The sequence below is a fragment of the Plectropomus leopardus genome, chromosome 7 (assembly GCF_026936395.1).
Source record: "Plectropomus leopardus strain MGB_pleo_1.0 chromosome 7, ASM2693639v1, whole genome shotgun sequence".
NCBI classification, from domain to species: Eukaryota; Metazoa; Chordata; class Actinopteri; order Perciformes; family Serranidae; genus Plectropomus; species Plectropomus leopardus.
Genome location: NC_142182.1, coordinates 37,383,342 through 37,403,689, shown reverse-complemented (window position 1 = coordinate 37,403,689; position 20,348 = coordinate 37,383,342). Strand labels below are relative to the sequence as shown.

General features: G+C 40.4%; 1 protein-coding gene across 1 annotated transcript in view; it reads right to left on the bottom strand.

Moving 5' to 3' along the window:
- Positions 1 to 5,228: 5,228 nt before the first annotated feature.
- smpd3 (sphingomyelin phosphodiesterase 3) overlaps positions 5,229 to 20,348 on the bottom strand; it is a 51,009-nt gene continuing 35,889 nt past the window's right edge. Inside the window, exons 8-9 of the mRNA XM_042496693.2 lie at positions 19,661 to 19,829; positions 5,229 to 16,236 (exon numbers count right to left, since the gene is read on the bottom strand). Coding sequence (XP_042352627.2) covers positions 16,135 to 16,236; positions 19,661 to 19,829 — 271 coding nt within the window. The 3' untranslated portion in view covers positions 5,229 to 16,134. The remainder of the gene's footprint in view (positions 16,237 to 19,660; positions 19,830 to 20,348) is intronic.

Sequence of the window (20,348 nt, the reverse complement as noted above, 5' to 3'; positions counted from 1 at the left end):
ACCATTTTGAATTATTGAAGTACTGAACAACGCAGACTCTAAAAAAAAAAAAAAAACATCTGTACAGATGTGACTGATGACAGCAAGTGTCCTGTATTTCTGTCCTCTATGTGGCTGAAGGCATTGATGTATCTGAGGCTGACCGTTCTGCTCAGCTGATTTACATCCAGCAGCAAACTGATATATATAAGAATTTATGTCAGCTGGAGGTTGAAGCATTTTAATAGGCTACTCATAATTAAAACTGATAAATGGGTCTCATAATTTGAAAAAAAAGGACTTGTGACCCCCCAAAAATGTAACAAATACTGTTTGAGTGTAAATTTGATTTTTCATAATGCAGTTAGACACTGTTTTCATGTTGATGTTGTTGTTGTCGTTGTAGTTGTAGTTCCCAAGACCATCCACTATGTGTCACCAAGCTCCTGTAGAATGAGAGTCTGCTAGCCTCTCTGAAAGTAAAGAAACAGGTTGGGGGGGACGGAAAGGAAAGTGAAAGGGAAGAGAGCAAACGGAGTTCACCGTGCAAGCAAATAACATAGGAAAACGATCTTTAAAAATAAGTTTCTGTTATAAATGATTGATGTCAAAGTTTTCCAGAAGGAGTGTTAAAGTTTTTGGGATATTGAGTTTACTACTGGACCACGGAGGACCAAGTTTTTATGTGACTTTCTCTCTGGTGAGTGCATGTTTTTCTGTTCACTGCTAGCTTAAAGCAACATTATGTCCTGCTCATTTTATGACCATGAATGGGAAAAAAAAAAAAACAATCGGAGAAATGTGTTTTATTTGATTAAAAAAGAGTTCATTATTGTGTGTGATGTTGAAAGTTGAAACTTATTATTATTTTGCTTAGTGTTGTATATGTAGATGTCATATTTACAGGTCATTATTCATGTTCATGTGCTAATATCTTGTGAGCAATAGATGACCATCACAGTGAAAATATGTGAGAAGAGTATGATTCTGAAACGAATTTGCATGCGTTAAAACAAATTGTGGACATTAACTTGAGTTATGTTACATGGTATACAGGTATACGATTTGAGGGAGGATTTCCAGCGGCGGGCGGTTAACCAGTACAGCAGCTGTATAAGTCCAGTGTGTAAGTCCAGGATCCATTTCAGGAATCTGCGCCTTATTCTCCACCTGGATTACAGATAAGACATAACGACAAAAAGATACATGGGGCCCCACACTAACTAACTAAATGAGAAAAAGGCTTGTTGACTTGAACTAAACTCTTGACTAAACTGAACTGAAGTGAAATCACTTTAAAAGACTATATCTCTACAACAAACAATTTAGTACTCAGGTACAGAAGAAAAAAACATTTATTTGTTATGATTTGTTATTGAATTACCATAGCTCTGAGAAGGAGTATTTTGTTTTATTGTTTGTTAAGTGTATAAGCAAAGGCTAATAGGTGAAAGTTCACACTGATATTTCAGTAAATAAATATTTTCTTGTTGACATACAGAAGTTGTGTTCTACTAATCATCCTTCTTGGAATCTAGATATAGATGGTGGTGTATTACTACTACAGTTAGCATTTAAGTCATTTCAATCTAAGTAGTTGTTACACTCAGATCTAGGTGTGTGTGAGTCCCTGTGCAGACTGAAGGCTGATGGGCTGGATCCCAAATCCCTTAAATTGCATCCTTGCTTCCCTCACTTGTGTCTTTTCCATAAGTCTAAGCTCCACCTACCAGGGAAGCATGGAGAGACACAAGGGGTCCTTTTCATTCTGCTAATTTATTCTTCCACCCTTCCTACGTCTTTCGGTGCCCCAGAACTCATTTCCCCTCAGCCATCATGAAGGATCTGCCAACTGCACATATTCACTTGGAGAAGACGGGGATGGGGGAGAGAGGAGGCTTCTGGAGGAGCCCAGGGCGAGGATACTTCAGTGTATCCTACACAGAAGTCTTATCGAGTGGTGAGACTACGGAGCTACCTGAGGATCATGGCAAGGAATATTTTCTTGAGTTCTGTGATGTATAAAAGCACACTGCCCCATGTGCAACACAGTTTGAAGCATGGCGGGAACAGCGCTATGCACATGTAAGTAGGTCGCGACTGTATTTCATGGGATTACGCTTGTCAGTCACAACTGTTTGTCTGCACCATAACAGGGCACAACAATGCCAGAGAGGAGTTGGAAATGTTGTGTACCAAAACATGTTTTGTAATCAACACATTAATCAAGTCTTTAGTGTTTAATAGCATATTCCAACCGCACAGGGTCCACCCGCTGTCATCAACACATTACGTAAATAACAAACTGGATTAGAACTGTGAGGAATCTGATACAGCTTCATCTCTTGCAGGGACAGAAGAAGAGACCCTCAATTTAATCAAATTGAGGGCAGACAACAACCACCTGTTGGGCTCAACTGTGTTGTCTTTTACTGATCAGTACAAATATCTTGGTTTGACATTGACCTAACACGACATTTAAAGATGGTTTTAATGTTCTAGCTCAGTCAGCTGGTAGAGCACTGGTATCTGTACTTAACAAGGTTAAGAGTTGTGACAGTTTAGGCTGCCATACTTATTCACAACTCTACAACTCGTGTTTCCGGTGTCTGACTATGCTTTGTGTGTTTGGAGTTCCCATGCATTATAGAGCAATCCGCGCCTTTTTGGGAGTTCATAAATTCACTTCAGTTTTGACCATTAATGGGGATATTGGATAGGAACCTCTAAATACCCGACATAAGTGTCAGTTACTAAGGTTTGGAACAGACTTGTGAAGATGTGTGATCAGAGATTCACAAAAAAGGTATTAATTTGGGACATTTCACATTGTCACCCCTGGGCAAAAGCGTTGAAATCTTTATTTTATTTGAATGATTTGTCTTAAATTTTTCAGAACAGATTACTCTGTGATATTCGGAAGGTAAGGAACAAGATGTTTCATATGTACAAAGAAAAATGGTCTGTTGATATATGGTAAAAGCCAAAATTAAGAACTTATTGTCTTATAAAGAATGGTTATAATGTAGAACCCTATGTGAAGTATTATTTATGAAAAGGACTAGGGCTGAAACGATTCCTCGAATAATTCGACTAACTCGATTACAAAAAATGATCGAGGAATTTTCTCTGCCTCGAGGAATCGTTTAATTTTGCCAGCTCAAAGCATGGTATTTCTCCCAGGCTACTTCTAATGCGGCACAACGTGCTGACGTCACGCCCGTAAAGGAATAAAAAAGAGGTGGCGGATATGTTTGGTTTTAACCATGGTTGAAGAGGTAACGACGAAGAAGGCGACGAAAGCGAAGAGAAAGGCACAAAGAAAAGGCAGAAAATGTCAAAAGTGTGGGAGCATTTCAAGCTGGACACCGAGGCGAACACTGCTGCGTGTATTCACTGTAAGACAGCGCTTGCATACCACAACAGTACGTCTTCAATGCTGCAGCATCTCCACCGAAGGCACCCTGTTTACTCCGAGAGCGGAGGACCGTCACCCGAGACAAGGCAAAATGAAGTTAACGTAGCGCTAATTAATGAGATTAACGTTACTGTACCTTGCTAACATAACGTTAGCCCTGCGGAGGGCTAGGTTTCTATTAATTATGACTACTGTGGATGCGTGGCTAATGTGCCTTTCATACAGACTTTATTTAATCTGTAAAAACACAGCGCTGTAGAGTGATGAGGGTGGAAAATAAAAACATAATAAAGCTAACTGGGTAGTTAAAAAAGGAAACCAATGGTTCAATATTAGGTGAAATGTCTTATTGTCTCATGTATATTTATAATTGCTCTTTAACTAAACAAAAATATGTTTTATCCGATTACTCGATTAATCGATGGAATTTTCAGTAGAATACTCGATTACTAAAATATTCCATAGCTGCAGCCCTAAAAAGGACAAAGATCGCTGTGTGCACAGTTACGCTCAGGAACGTTACCGTTAGCTCTGGAGACGGGCAGGTTGTGCAATGTGGTCGATATTGAATATGAGGTTCACTTTTTGTTTTGATGCCCTGTGTTTGATGATTAAGAAATATGCTTTTCACTAAAATGTCATCAATTTATGCCGACTTTTTTTGGTTGGATGATTATGAAAAACTTGAGCTATGCTTCAAGAAAGGAACCTTTTTTGTTGCAAGTTTTCTTGTTCAAGCTTGGGAGAGAAGGCAGTATAACACGTAACACAAAAAGTGTTAAATCCCTGTGATGATGAAATGAAATGTGATAAATTGCTGCAATGGAGTTTTTCTTTTGGTGTCTTATGAACCAATGAGGGTTGGGCACATTGTGTGCATGACACGTAAGTAAAGAATCAATCAGTCATGTGGATGATGCTGTCTTCTACCTGCTGCAGCCTGCCCTCTCTCACCTGGATGTGAGTGGTGGCATAGTGAGGATCATGATTTTTAATTTCTCTAGTGCCTTCAATACCATTCAACCAGACTTGCTGAGTGGGAAGCTGCTCAGGATGGGTGTTGTTGTGGAAATTCTCAGTCGCTGGTGAAGAATGAAATAGAGACTTCAGCTGGCCGACAAGATTTTTATTTTCTTTGCAAAGAAAAGGACAATCAACACACGAGCGGTCAGAGTGAAGAAAGACCACGAACCTAGAAAGATTTAAACATTTATACTTGAGGAACACCCCCTAAAGTGTGTTTTCCTGCTGCAGGGACTGCCACTGACCCCCTAGGGTGTGTTTCACACCTGGGGGATTCTGCCGGTTTGTTTATTTGGGTGGGGGGTCTAAGAGGTCTAGACATCTTCATTTAAACACAAAAGGGTCTGGTGTCTTGATGAAAATGCAGGAGGTGGGGCATTTCAAGCAGTTGAAAACAAAGAGATTGAAATTACAATCACAGTATCACTTCATCCGCTGTCTTCTGGATCTCTGACTCTCTGTCAGACAGGCCCCACTTTGTGCATCTGGGGAGCTTCCCGTTTGATGTGGTGGTCAGTAACACAGGAGCACCTCAGGGGACTGTTCTCATCATGCCATCTACAGAAGTTCTCTGGATGACTCTGCGGTGGTTGGGTGTATTAGAGATGGGCAGGAGTCAGGCAGTTGGTGGACGACTTTGTGGATGAGTGCGGCTGCTCCTGAATGTTACAAAGATCAAGGAGATGGTGGTCGACTTCAGGAGCACTAGAACCATGATGATGCCCATCAAGATCCTGGGTGAGGCGGTTGGACTCATAGAGAACGACAAGTACTTAGGTGTCCACTTGAACCACAGACAGGACTGCAGTGCCCACACCTGCGCTGTGTACAAGAATGGGACAGGCTGACACTATTTCCTGAGGAGCTCAAATCCTTTCAATGTATGCAGCAAGATGTTGGAGATCTTCTACCAGTCTGTGGTGCCGAGTGCCATCTATTGTGCAGTAGTCTGCTGGGGGAGCAGCATCAGTGCCAGGGACACCGGCAGATTGAACAAACTGATCCGCAAGGCTGGATCTGTCATTGGCCACAACCTGGACTCATTTCAGTCAGTGACAGAAAAGCGGTCACTGAACAAACTGCTATGTTTCAACAATCCATCATATCCCCTTCATGACGATATTCAGAGACGGCGGAGCTTGTTCTTCAACAGACTCCTTCAGCTCCGGAGTCACAAAGAGCAATTCAAACAATCAATCCTCCCATTTTCAATAAGGTTCTCTAACAGCTCCCCGCTGTGTGGCAGGTGAACACACCATCTGCACTGGACTCACATGCACATCCATCTTCACTTATTTGCACTTTTTTTCTTTTTTGTTGCTCTTTTTAATCTTTTAGGTGTTTTGTTTGTTTGTTCTCTGTACATAATGTACATATATTATTATTATTATTGTTATTTTATTTTATTCTATTTTAAGTGCCTTCCTTTATATATATATATATATTTGCATTATTTTGCCCTTTTTAATGAATATTTCATTCAGTCGCTGCTGTCTTTGCTGCTGCAACAAAACAATTTCCCTCACTGGATTAATAAAGTATTTCTATTCTATTCTATTCTGTTCTAAAAAAAAAAAAAGAAAAAAAAAAGGAATGACACCAGGCAAACCAGGCCCACGATTAAAACCTTTCTGTAGCTGCCCTAATAATGTGATGTGATACAGCATTGTGTTCACGGTCAAAACGCAACCGTAACCCCAAACCTGTTTTACATCCCCAGACAAAAACTGATGAAGTTGGGTCTGTCTGGTGCCGTTAGTCCCACCCAGGTGGCAAAAAAGTGGGACAATCTCAAAAGGAAATATAAGGTGGGCCAAAGTGTGTTCTTATATGGGTAAATTAATATCAGGTAATTTTCCTATACTTTTAATAATTTCTTGCCAATATTTGGGTCATTGCGTCTTTCAATGCTCATTGCCTTCTTTCCATGTTTATGAAAGATATCAAGACAATTTTTCTCAGGTTTCAAAGGGTTAATAAGGCATACTTTACTTTTCAAAAGTAAACTAATTAACCACTCTAAGTATTTGTCATTTAAAAGGCCTATACTTTTTAAGTGCACTGAAATACAGGTGGCTCCAGCTACTGGGTGTTTGTGCCTGACACACCTCTGACAGAGGCACTAAGCTGGCTGCAGGATCAACAGCCGGGAGCCAGCCTTCACTGATGTTTCGCTTCTTTAATCCTGGAACATCTGGAGGTGATGGAGCAGCTGCAGGGACGTCTCTGTAATGCCCCCTGCTGCCAGCTCCTGGGATCCTCACTGTCCCCATGCCTTGTTCTTTCTTCAGAGCCAGAAGTTAGAAGCTCTCTGGTTCTTCCTCCTCCACCAGGTCTTTGAGTGCCCTCTTCAGCTTGGAGCCCGAGATCTCGAGAGACTTTTAGGACCTGCTGGGTGGATGTAATTATACCTGAACACACTTGTAATGACATGAAACTTAAGTACACTTAAATAATGATTACTAATTGTGTTTTACGAAGGATTTAAGAAGTATACTTTCCATGTGCACAGAAATACTACCATTGTAACTATTTGCAATAAAGTATACCTTTTTATACGTATACTGAAATACCACTTAAAGTATTGAAGAATTAGTACATTTATTTTTAGTACATGACTTATTCCAGGCCTGGATAAGTCATGGAATTATGTCGTGTGTAATTAATTTTTTTCAGTAATCTTTTGTGGATAACCTTCCACAAAATGTAATGTGACATAGATTTGATTTCTGTAGCTCTCGACATAACGCAGCTCATATGTGTCATATGAGACTTTATTTACCATCACATTACCATCATTTCTTTATTTTCTCCCCATGTCTTGTCTCTCCTTCATGCATGCCAACTCACTGAAAAAAATGTTTGAATAGAGCTTGAATATGTGTTTGAAAAACACTGGGCAAATGGGAAAGTTTGAAATTTTATCTATGAAAATGTGTGGGAACCCTGGTACACTTTTACAAAGTTCATGTGCAATACACTTTCATTTAAGCACATAAAGTCAAAGTAATAACTTTTGTAGATGAGATTTGTAGTACACTTACCTGTACTACTTTTGATTTGGGTACATTTAAGTACCACTAGGAACAGGTAGGTATTATGGGTAGTAGTTCATACATCTATATCACAGCGTATGTTGAGACGACTTTCCTCCTCAGTTTCAGGTAATCACTCTGTAACTTTCAGGCTGTATAATAAATGTTACTACCAGGTTTCTATTTTGGTTTGACCTCAATGTCGTATTCAAATACCAGCCTCATTAGTGCCTCAGAGCAAGTTATATTTACACATGCTGTCAACCTGACACACATCACACTCTGTGATGTCAAATTGAGCTAAAGCTTGAGGCCCGGCAGTGCTTCCTGACCACAGGTCAGAGGTACAAACAGTACAACTTACAAACCAACAGATCATCAGTATAGGTTTAGTGATAAGTGAATGACCTCTGAATACATAGAGCTCCAATAACAACACAAAGACACAGAGAAAGAGGGAAAACTCCTTTGTTTTTTAAAAAAACAGAAGAAAATAAGCAGTTTGTTGAAGAAGCATAGAAAGAGAAAAGCCATCGATCCCCCCGCCACATTACAGAGATGTCCCCCATCCACAGACCAAAATCGATAAAAAACATGAACAGAGACAAATGATAGAAAATGAAAGCAGAAATGGAGAGCAATGTCAGGCATCCCTCCTGCCGAGACCATAGGCCTGAAACATTTTACAGTACATGCAAAAGCACAACTCTACTGGGACTTGCTGTGTTGCGGCCGACTGTGGGACAACTCTGTCGAGACAGTGATTGGAAATCAGAAATGTTACAAAATACTCAGTTTTTTTCAGAAACTCAAAACAGTAATGTCAGTAGTGGACCCAGACAAAACACCAAAGTAATCCTGGCTGCTGGCTGATCATTTACTGAAACACTGAAACAGAATTATTCAGAGAAGGGAGGATGTTTCCAAAACTGGACCCTCCCCACTGCCACTGTGTTACAGAGTGTGACTCTGTCTGTAGTAACCTTCACAGCTGAATGAAGCTGCCTTCATCAAGATTTAGGGGATAAAACGGGCAAAAAGCTTCTGGACAAACTCTGCTCTCTGCGGCAGAAACAGGGACTGTCGCAACTTTTCATTTAACAATAGAGAAAATATCACTTCATCCCATGTTACGACCTTCATATTAATTTGTAGAACTTGAATTTGCTGTGTATGTGCATCTGTTGTGTGCCTGAATTGTTGTCCTTCATAACTTACTCAACAAATGGGTTAAATAAATAAATAGAAATAAAACTTAGCCCTAGGCTTCTTTGGGGACATGTCTTTTCTTCTTTTTAGTAATTATCTTCTCATTTTTCACACTGATATTTCTAAACTGCTTGTTTTTTTGCAACGGTTCCTGTAAATATACAAAACTTAACAATCAAATGCAGCTGTTTCCCAGAGAGTAGAGAACGGTTGATCTTATACAACCTTTCAGATGTCAACATTTGTATGACAGCATTAAATATCTAAGTTTGAGCAGTTTATGTTTGTAGGTGTAGTTTCACCGAACTGGATTTGTGTGCAGTTTCTTCTGTGAAGAACACAACATGGTCAGTAAGATGGCATCAATGCAGACCTGCTGTTGGAGGGTTTTATAAGCCACTTCCACTCTGTGGAAACAGGGGAAGGGAGGGAGAGAGGGGAGAGGGTGTAAAAGGGGTTTGGGAAAGCCCCAAAGAGTGACTCCCCAGTTTAACCCTTTGAAACCTGAGCATATAAGCTAAATCTCTACCAAAAACTTGGAAAGAAGGCAATGAGCAACTCAACAAGAAATTCCCCCAAATTTGCAAGAAATTAGTAAATTTAAGAAGAAGAAAATAACCTAAAAATTTGCAGATTAAAAAAAAGTCAATTTCAATTTCAATTTTATTTATAGAGCCCATTATCACAAAACATGATTTGCCTCAGAGGGCTTTACAGTGTACGACATCCCTCTGCCCTTAGACCCTCACATCACCCAAGGAAAAACTCCCGAAAAAGAACCCCTGTAATGGGGAAAAAAACGGAAGAAACCTCAGGAAGAGCATCAGAAAGTAAAAACAAAACCAAATCAAAGCTGCAAGCAGCGATGAACGGGCCCTCGCACCCCCACGTAAGTAGGAGTACTGATGGGACTACAGCTAAAGCGATCGTTAATTTCTGTGAAAGTTGGATAATATACGCAAAGAGTTTGGGCCCCGGAGTGAAGTATTTCATATGGTGTAGTACTTCCAGTGGCCCCAAGGTGACAGCGGAGGAGTCCATGTCATCTTTGTATACATAATTTTTTGACCAAACCATGTAAATATGATGTAAATCCAATGATAATTGTCCCTCAAGGCTTACTTCCTGTTGCCAGTAGGTGGCGCAATTATGAGCAGTGAATATTGCCAAACAGATGTGTTCAGGGCGGGACCCTACTAAAACCTATGAGGTCTTATGCAGATCAGACAGTGTACACCAAAGTTACAACAATGTCCTGTTTTCTTGCAAAACATCAAACTTGTAAGCCAGATAACAGGATAACCTTAAAAGTTTTGCGTGGACCATTGATAACTTTCAATTGGGAAGGTCTTAAGATCGTACAGACAGAATTGGACAGACTGGATTTGATTAACTGTGTAGGCCAAGTTGATGAAAGTTTAAGAAAACTTTATTTCCTGTTGCCACTAGGTGGCGCAATCATGACTAGTGAATATTGTTTTACAGATGTGTTCAGAGAGGGACTCATATCAAACCTATTAAGTTTCAGGCAGATCGGACAATGTACACCAAAGTTACAACAATTTTCTGTTTTATGGCAAGACATCAAAATTGTATGCCACATAACGGGAAAACCGTCAAAATTTTGCACGGACCTTTGATAACTTTTCATCACCAAGGGGTTGAGAATGGACACACCAATTCTGAAGCTGATCGGATGAATCCTGTAGGACAAGATAGGGAAAGTACGAGGCCCGAAATCGCCACATATCAGCACAAAATCCAAATGGCCGACTTCCTGCTGGGCTTGAGGTGTGGGTCCAAGAAGCTTTTTTGTTTGTCTGAGCATGATACATACTGTGCCAAATTTTGTAATTGTAGATGAAACCAGCCATTAGGGCGACACATTAGGGGGCGCTGTGCAGCAATTTTGCCACGCCTGTTTCTGAAACCACCAAAATACAATTTTTTTTGCTAGGCTGGACGAGCATATTAAGATTCAAGGGTTTTTTAGCATGTTTAGACCTCCAAAAATGCAATTTATTGAAGAGAAAAATACTAATAATGCCTTGCATTCCAAGAGGGTCCCTGCACCATTCGGTGCTCGGGCCCTGACAAGGAAAGGACTTGGAAAAATGTTTTTAAAAAATATTATTAATTAATATAATTTTAAATATATATTTACGATAATATAATATATCTATATATCAGTTTATTGGACTTTTTAAAATAATTTTCAAAATCTACTAATTTCTTGCACTTTGCAGGGCATTTCTTGCCAGGTTTGGGGAGATACATGCAGCTCCACAGTGGTCCTGTTGGCGCTGCGGGGCTCTGTGTGGATATTGTGTGGAGCCCACGACTGCTTCTTTCTGGCTGCTTGATTGTCATAAGCAGCAGCATGATGAGATTAATGCTGACACTGCCATGCAGTGAAACAGCCCTGATCCAGGACTGTGCTATCATGGCCCAACATGGCTTCATCATATTTGAGAAGAGGGGATGGGAAATCTTCTCAGCCACTGCTGAGACTGTAAATTATGTCATTGGGTGAGTGTAAAGTAACAAACAGCAGGATTTACGTGATACAGAGATGTGTGTGTCAGTCAGTGCTGGACAGTGTGTGAGTTAGACTGCTGTTTGGATCAGCAGTGTTACTGTAGTTTACTGTGGTGTTAGAGCTGAGCAGAGCACTTTGTAGCAGCAAGGAGCAGATCCTGCACTGTCTTTGATTTGACATGCTCTGCACTGACTGTAAAGATGCACTAATGAGTAGCTTCATATGCACATTGGATCATATGAAAAATGAATAACGTAAGACAGGAGGCTGGCACTGATGAACTCCAAAGGAATGATTTGACTGCACGTCCCCACAGCTCTACACACGTACGTTTACATGATGTTTGAAAAAGTCAAATGATGTCAATGTGTTACTCTGACTGACACTGTACTTTTAAAATACATGTAGACGTGTTTGACTGAAATCAGTCAAATTTCTCAAAGTCAGAGTGGGGTTGGAGGTCAGTTTACTCTTTCATGTATACGCCTCAACAGGACTTAAACTGACAAAGGCCTTCTGCAAATGCTCCATAGCCCCCGTGCCAGGCTTTGACCCTGAGGTCAAACAGCATAAATTTGAAAAGAAAGTTGGAAAAAGAAAAAGAAAAGGGGAAGAAAAAAAAAACAAGATGAAGGTATCAACATGGCAAGTGCTAGTGCAAGAACCACACACTTTTGGGCAGATGAGGAGACACTGTTTTCACTGTTTTCACGTTCAACATACATTCCGTTTGGTATGTGACATAAAAGGTCGTGGAGGAGTCGGACATACTTCTGTTAATAAATGGATTCTCCCCCGCTTGTATACTGGGGCGAGGAGAGCAAGCCAATTGAATGGCCTAGTGGAGGTAAAAGCGTAGCTCCACTTCACTGTGCATGCAAACTTACTGAGTGTTTCAGTACCTTATAGTGGCCCCCATCTTGACACCTTTGGTTCAGCCTGTCTGCTCTCATCCACGTAGTTTGAAGCTTTAACAAATGGTTATTTTCAGTGAAAAAAAACCCTTTTGATGAATTGATAAAAAACAACTGTAGCCGACACTACCTGCCCATCTCCACACAGCAGACAAAGTTAGCAAGCAAACATAGTGACAAATTTAGCAGCTACAGAGTTGGATTCTCTGTCTCGACAGGTGAGTGCAGCTTCACTGGATGAACTTGTGTTACTTTTCACCCACCTATACAACATATTTCATCTTCACCTTAGAAATGATTAAGTAGAGTGCCTCCCACCTGCTGAGATCATATTTCCACCCAGAATACACCGAGTGATCACAGCCACCTGAAGGTTCAGGGCTCACCACGAACACACAACACCAACACAAACCAACACTGCTATTAACCCTTTCAACCTGAACAAACTGCTTTGATTAAAAAAAAAAACAAGATGAGGAAAAGGCAATGAACAGTTTGGTGTCAATGCAAAATTAGTGGACACACAAAGGGTGGGAAGGCATATAAAATTAGGAAAAAATGTCCTGAAAACTATATTTATAATTACTCTAATTTTATATTCAAAGTTATGTCATAGAAAAAAACATAATTTTGAGTTATTTCCTTGTTTGTTTTTGTTTTTGACTTTTTTAAAAAAAAAAAAAAAATTGTCTTGTTTTTTTTTTTTTTTAAAGAAGTAATTTCTTGTAAGTTTTATTAATAATTTCTTGCTAATATTTGGGCCATGTCTTGTGGGGTTGCTTACTGACTTATCCCCATTTTCTTGAAAGAAATCAAACCAATTTTGCCAGGTATTAAAGGGTTAATCAACCAATCAGCTTCTTTGTCCACTACTTTCTTAGTTGTTTTTAAAAAAATATGCAAAAGTACAAATGCGGAGCACTTAGCAAAATAAAATCCCAAATTAAATAATAAATGATCACCATATTCCACATTGGTATACAGAAGTATTGTGACATCATGAAGATGTAGCACTACAAGGGTCCCTCTCTCCAGCTGCTTTGGATTTCTCAACACTTCCTGCTGAAATGTTCGACAGTATTCACGTGTTTAAAAGTAAAGGTAATAAATAAATCTCCACTACGGCTACCGCTGTGTTCCCACCCAAAGCACAGCTCAGTGACCCTACAGCAGGTCCTCAGGGAGCCTGTGGCACCTCTCTGCAACTCACTATAGAACTATATTGTATTTACACAACTATTTACTGAGTCAGTAACTAGGATTTGATCTCATTTAAAGTTCACCCAAACTAGAGGAGAGGACTCAACCTAAAAAACAAGCTTTGAAAAGCACAGATACAAATCTCAGTAATATGAAGGATATATTCATAATAATCATATTGACTCTAAAAGAGACATCATGTCAGAGCAGCCAGGTGACCTGTGGACTCATACAGTGTGTGAAAATGACAGTTGAACACTGATACACACACAAAATCACACACACAGTCCTAGCAGTAGTGTGTATACTCCTGACTGAACGCACATGTGTAAACTCAAACTCTTGTGTTCATCCTGTGTTTCCCCTCAGCACTCTGTGCTCATACAAACACCAATTAGCACATTTGTTTTGAAAAAATATATATAACACGATGAGCTGCCCAAACATACACACACATCTGTGTTGAAAGGAACACTTAAAAGGTCCTCTCTAGTCCCCCAAAACCAGTGTAAACATTATTCAGCATGTAGACCATGGGAATCTGACAGTACCTGATCCTGAACTCCTCCTGTAAGTCAGGTATCATTCAGACAAACAGCCTCCAACATTACAGAGAAGTTTTTCAACACCTCTCTGATAGAAATGTACAGTCTGATGTGGACGCTGTTCCATGTTAAAGTAATGCCAATGTGAACATCAACTCTATCCTTATGCTCCAAGTATGGAGGACTCTTGATGTGGGTTTTCCTGCTAACATGTCAGTGTTCATGTGTGAAGTGATAGTGAGGCTGCCATTGTTCAAATAACTTCAAAGCATGAATATGAACATTGTAGTATTTCACTGCTGTGCTGGATGAGTTTGTGTAGCTGTGAGTCCGTGTGTCTGTTTTCATCAGCATCTGCTACTTGAATGCGTAAACTAGTGGGTGGGCTGTCATAATCTTTGGGATTATTGTATACCAATATGGCTGTCATTGAGGTGATCCATTGGACAACTGGCTGAACACTTTCTGCTAGCTAGTGCACAAATCAGATGTTCTTACAGGAGCCCTGCTGGCTTACCAGTTCCACTGGTTAGCTAATAAGCTGAATGTCTCTTCTCTCAGAGATAACCATGGTACATGCTGTCATTTGCAAACCTCCAGCATGGCCACCAGAGGGTGAGATCCATCGCTGGAAACCCCCCGTCCATGACATATATCAGGGATGCTCAAATTGCTTCGCTTGGGGGCCACTTTTGCAAAATGACAAAAGGCCAGGGACCAGTCGCAGCAGCCCCATACATGTTTTCAGGATTTTAGGACATTTCTAGGAAATAGAGACATTTCTGATTTTAGACTGTTTCTAGGATTTTAGGACATTTCCAGGATTCTAGGATGTTTTTTATTTTTAGGATTTAAGTACATTTCTAGGGTTTTGGGACATCAGGGTCTTCTGTCAGGGGGAGTGGGGGATCCTCAAATGACACTTTTTTTGATCAACAAGCTGTATTTTGATGCTATTTTGTGAACTCTGGCACCTTATGTATACTAAAAATATGAAAAAAATTCCCAGTGTGAATCAGCTTTTTTTTGTGAATTAGAAAATGGTTGGGGGGCCACCCAGCACCCTTTTGGGAGTTAGTTTTGGCCTGCAGTCTGTAAGTTCAGTATAACTGAAGTACATGATGTGTGTAGTTGTGTGCCTGCTCTGTGTAAATCCTCAGCATGTTTCTGTGCATACCTTCATGTGTGTTCAGTTTCTCACATGCACTAATATCACACTGGCATACACAAGTGTGTGTTTCAGGGCAAAATGCTTCTTGACTTGTCAAGCAGCCAGACTCAAGCAAGCAAGTGTATCAAGATGCTATATTAATGTTGTAAACTGATCCCGATTTCCATCATGCATTCACAAAACCTCAGCTCCTACTATTCCACCCAAAAAATGTCCAATGTCATTTCCACCAGTTGTGGTTGAAAAACAAGCTGAACGCATCACTCTGCATCTAACAAACAACTGGTCTCCTCCAGCTTCATGTCCCTTTGTACATTACGTTTTTTTAGAAACAGACCATAGAGTATTAAACAGGCATTAAACTCCTTGTAAAAAGTGATGTGGCAACAATAGAAATTGTATCATATTATTTTTCCTCTTTTAGAAAGACTAGCTTTGTTTTGTTTTTTAGAAAAAAAGACACTTGTTGAGGTTCCTGGGACTGATGAGGGAGCAGTAAGGTGAATGACTGACAGCTGAACTGACCAATAGCCATTCAGGGATGAGCACGACACGAGGACACGCGCGGTCATTTTAAAGGCCCGTCAGCAGCTTCTCTCTCATCACCAAAAGCAAGTGTTTTCCTTTGAAACACAGTCGCTGAAAGAAATCCAACTGTCCCTGAAGGTAGAATCATAAAAAAATAATACTCAGACTTCAGCTAAAACAGATTCAATAAAAGAAGAAGAGTGTGTTAATTGGCTACATTAAACAATTCACTGTAAATAAAAGCCTCTGGATTCAAATCAGCAAGGAGGTTTGGAGGAGGAGAGCGGAGAAGCCGAGCAATATTTAACAGTCTGGATGTCGATCCAAAGGGTTTGTGTGTCAGGTGCTGTGTTTACTGTGTGTGTGTGTATGTGTGTGTGTGTGTGTGGTGGTGGGGCATCTGCCTCTGTCCTATTGCTCCTCCACTGCCGCTCCTCTACCTTCTTTATATCCATTCATCCACTGAGCGCTCCTCCACTCCTCCACTCTTTCATTTTACTGTTTAAACTTTTCATCTCCTCTTCTCTTCCTGCTCCTCCATGGCAGTATTTTGAAAAAGCTGCGGGGGTCAATCTAAGGCTCCTCCTCCCCAGTGGACACGGCGAGCCGCATGGCCACAGACAGGTGGTCGGTGAGACCAGCCAACTGGGTGACAAAGCTGAACTCCTCGATTTCCTGCAGGCAGACGAGAGGATACAGAAAGCTTTTAGAGCAAAGGTGTTAACAACAGTCATCTATTGACTCATCCAGCAAACAGCAACATGTTTTCAGTCATATGTCTGACCAGGTTCACTGTTCACTCTCCTGCTCTCCACCAGCTGCTGCTCACGCTAATTGTGTGCTTGTCACTCAGTGTTCAGTGAAACATTTGTAGAATTGAACCAAACTGATCTCATTTTCATGTTGTCAAATACAGACGCTTTTTTTAAATTTATTTTGGACAGCTTGAGAAAGACAGGCAAGGGGGCAGTGAGAGGGGGGATGACACACCGTGAGTGGCCAAAGTTTGGGACTCATGGGACTCAAGTTATAGGACTCATCCCACACTGAGCGCACACTCCACCAGATGAACTGGCGCTCACTCCATTAAAATACTAACAAGTCATCATGTTGCCGCTTTGAACTTCCCTATCTACGTGCTACACTCTAGGTATCCTTCTGCATCTGCTGTTGACGTTTTGGGATGCCGCTACCATGATGACAACATATGCACATGGTGGAATGACGTGATTATGTTAAGACAACAACAGCACATGGCAACCAACAGCAGGACATCAACACGGGAATGGATAGTTAGGATTAGGTAAAAGAGGCACAGGGTAAGGTGTAGAAAAAAATTAGAATGAGACAACACACATCCCAAGGTGAACAAAAACAAAATGTAGAGAGACAGATATCCGCACACCAGGAAGCTCTCATTAAATGACTTTCTTCTGCAAAACAAGTGATGTTTCAAGCCAAAACGCTCTTCCTCACTGAGGAAGCAAACACTGGACTCCTGCATGAAAGTCTGGGGTATGTTGGACACCATCCATGGCCCCTACCACTCACATTATAAGAGCCCTTGCGCTCTTCATATGACATCATTAGGTAGCGTTTCAACCTGATGCCAATGTGTGGCACATCATGCAGACCAAACAGTTCTCAAGTGACACCGCCTTGTATGCATATCATGCTGCCAGTGTATAATAACACCGCGACCGGTTCAGTCCACCTGTGCTTTTAGCTTCTATCATCCTTGCTGCATCATTTCTTAGAATAATATCAGTGTATTGTATTAGATTGAAGTGTTTCATTTCGTCTTTACTGATTAATGTTTTCAGACATGTATAAGTGGAACACGTTTTTCTCAGTACCAAACTCCATTTACTGGTTTGTCATCAGTTTTCTGGTGCAGCAGTCAGACACAAGCATTTAAACCTCTGACACCTGAGAAAATTGAAGTTCTTTCAAAAACATGGGGAAAAACATAATCAGCAACCTAGCCAAAATGTTCTGCAAAGCGAATGAAACACAAAATGAAACGAAATTGTAAAAGGTGACAAAAAGGACCTGAAAATAAATTGATGTGGATTATTAGATGGTATCAAAAAATAGAGGAAAATGTCCAGAAAACTGTATCAATAATTCTTATAATTCCATATTTTAAATTATGTTACAGAAAAATATGTAATTATCAGCACTGTATTTAGATGTTTCGTTGTTTGTTTTTAGGTTTTACTTTGCTTTAATTTTTTTTAAATTATTATTTTCAGGTACATTTTCTTGTAACTTTTTACTAATTTTTCACTAATTTTGGGCCCCTTTCTTGTTAAATTGCTCATTAGTCAGTGTGTAAAGCCACGAGGTTTGAGGTTTGTTAATGAGGAAGCAAAACAACAATACTGTATATTTAATGCTTTTCATTTGGCAGCGAACGCATGAAACTGTCCACGTGTTACAGTAACTCTGCTCTGACACAAGGTGGCATCAGGTGGCTGTGGTTAGACACAGACAGAGATGCTCTATGGAAATGATGTGATTTGGTTTTCAATCCGTCACACACACAGCCATCACAGCTTTGACCTCATTTCTCCCTCTAGCTTGTGTAGTTGTGTTTCATTGTTTTCCTCTTGAACTTTTGTGTCTTTAAATCTTTTTATTCCGTTAACAAGTCAAACATTCTCCTGTGCTGTGACATTTCACTGGCATCCACTTAGGTTTAGGTTTCGGAAAACCAGCGCTGACAAGTGTGCTATTGCCGCAAGATGAATCAGAGCAGAATTAGGCAGATCACCTCCCTACTGACAAGAAAACAGCACACAGTCGAACACAGTTCATGCCCTCATTTTCTACGACAATATTTAACTCTATTTGCAGAGTTTTTGGTTGGTGATAAATATACCGCCCTGTAGGGAGTTTCCTGCTTCTTTTTTCTATGTGATACACACAGTTGTCAGCAGAAATTGACAATGAAAACAGTGTTTTGATAATTATATTGACTTTGCGCCACCTTTATAATAGTGTCTTTATCTGTCAGAGATGAAGAAACACTATTTTACTCAACCATTCTCGTTTCAAAATAAAAGTCCTCTGACAGTGTTTCTGTCAACAGAATCCCATCAGTTTTTGACATATGTAATTTTATTGTAAAAATTTTCAGGACCGTGTTGTTGACAATGCAGAAGCTGCACAACTTCATAGGTGAGTGGAATATGTGCCTGTAATTGTGTAAATACAGTACTCGTAGCAGCAGGCAGCTCAGCAGCAGCAGCATCGCAGCAACAACACTGCCAGTGTGAACACCGTGAGCGTGCAGTCTGACGAGGTTACCATCAAGCGCTGCTCACACATGCAGTGAGTTCCAGGCGTTATATTACATCATTAATGGCAGCACTCAACCTGGTGTAGGTGCTGTCTGGCTATCCAGCAGTGTATCATTACACCAAGACCGGTTCTGTCCTTTGGTGTTGTGACAACTTTGTTTTGGCATTTTCTTACAGCAAAAACACTGTCAAAGTGGCGGTATTTGATGACTGCAGCATGAGAACAGACTGGACCCGCTGATCTAGAACATCTTTCACTATTAGTTGTCATCTCCAGACCTTATACCCCATGACATCACAAACTGAAGTTTTGGATATGGGAGAGAGTTGTTCATGTCTTCTAATATTTTGGATTATCATAACCCACAGGGATAACATGTATGGACATGTATGGATTTTGAAAATGGGTGTAGTTCATCCTTTAGTCTGATGGGGGGAGGGGCGGCTTGGCTCTGTCCAACAGTAAACCCAACTCCCTACCCCCCTTAATACTTAGTTTGTTTATTCCATTCAAAAGTGAAAAAACAAACAAACAAAACAAAATAAAAATTGTTTTTTATATGTATGAAACAGCATTTAATAGTTGCTGACTGTAACTCTTCATCTTTCTCTCAGAGAGAAAGCAAAGAAGCAAATTTCCACAAATGTCAAAGCATTTCTTTAAAGCTACTCAGGGGAAACAAAGGGGGAAACTTAGATTTTAATGAGACAGACAATTTTGGTCTTAATTTGAAAAAATTTAAAAAGTGTCACTGTTTTTTTTATTTTTCCCATAATCCACCACTGAGGCATACCAGTTTCCAGTCTGGCTGCAGGCCCTCGTCGCTGTAGAGCATGTAGTCAATCCGGCGTCCATTACCCTTCAGTGGGATCTTCCTCCCCCTCTGACTGCTGGCGGGACATTGGCTCTTACTGGGAGGAAACACCAGGTACTCCTTTCTCCCCTCCTCATTCTCCATCACTCTGACAAACACACACACACACACAAAGGATCATAGACTGAAGTTTAGGCAGAGGATAAAACTGTGGAGCTGCACTCCAAACAGGCTGAACAAAGCAAAAAAACAACAAGGACTCAAAGGCAGTTAGTTAAAGGCAGTTAAAATGAATGTTAGCATGTCTAGTAACATAAATAAACAGTGGTCTGGACTAAAGACCATGGAGTGCAGTGCTTATTGGTCAAAGGTCAGCTTTGACCTGGATGAAAAGTTGCACCGTTGCATTCTTCTGACATCCACTAACAATTTCTGCAAAACAGTGGAAGGCACTGTTGATATAATACTGTCAGCTCAGGCACAATGCTGCCATGTCATTAACAGTCTGGCAGTCCTGCAGTGGACCTGACAACAGTGGCTTCTGACTGACACATCTGTCACTCAGTCAGAGTCTGCATGACCTGTCCATATCACTGTGATGAGTGAGCTGGAAATGTTACTGATGATGTTCAGTCAGGGAATATAATTTTAGGATTAAAACTTTTGG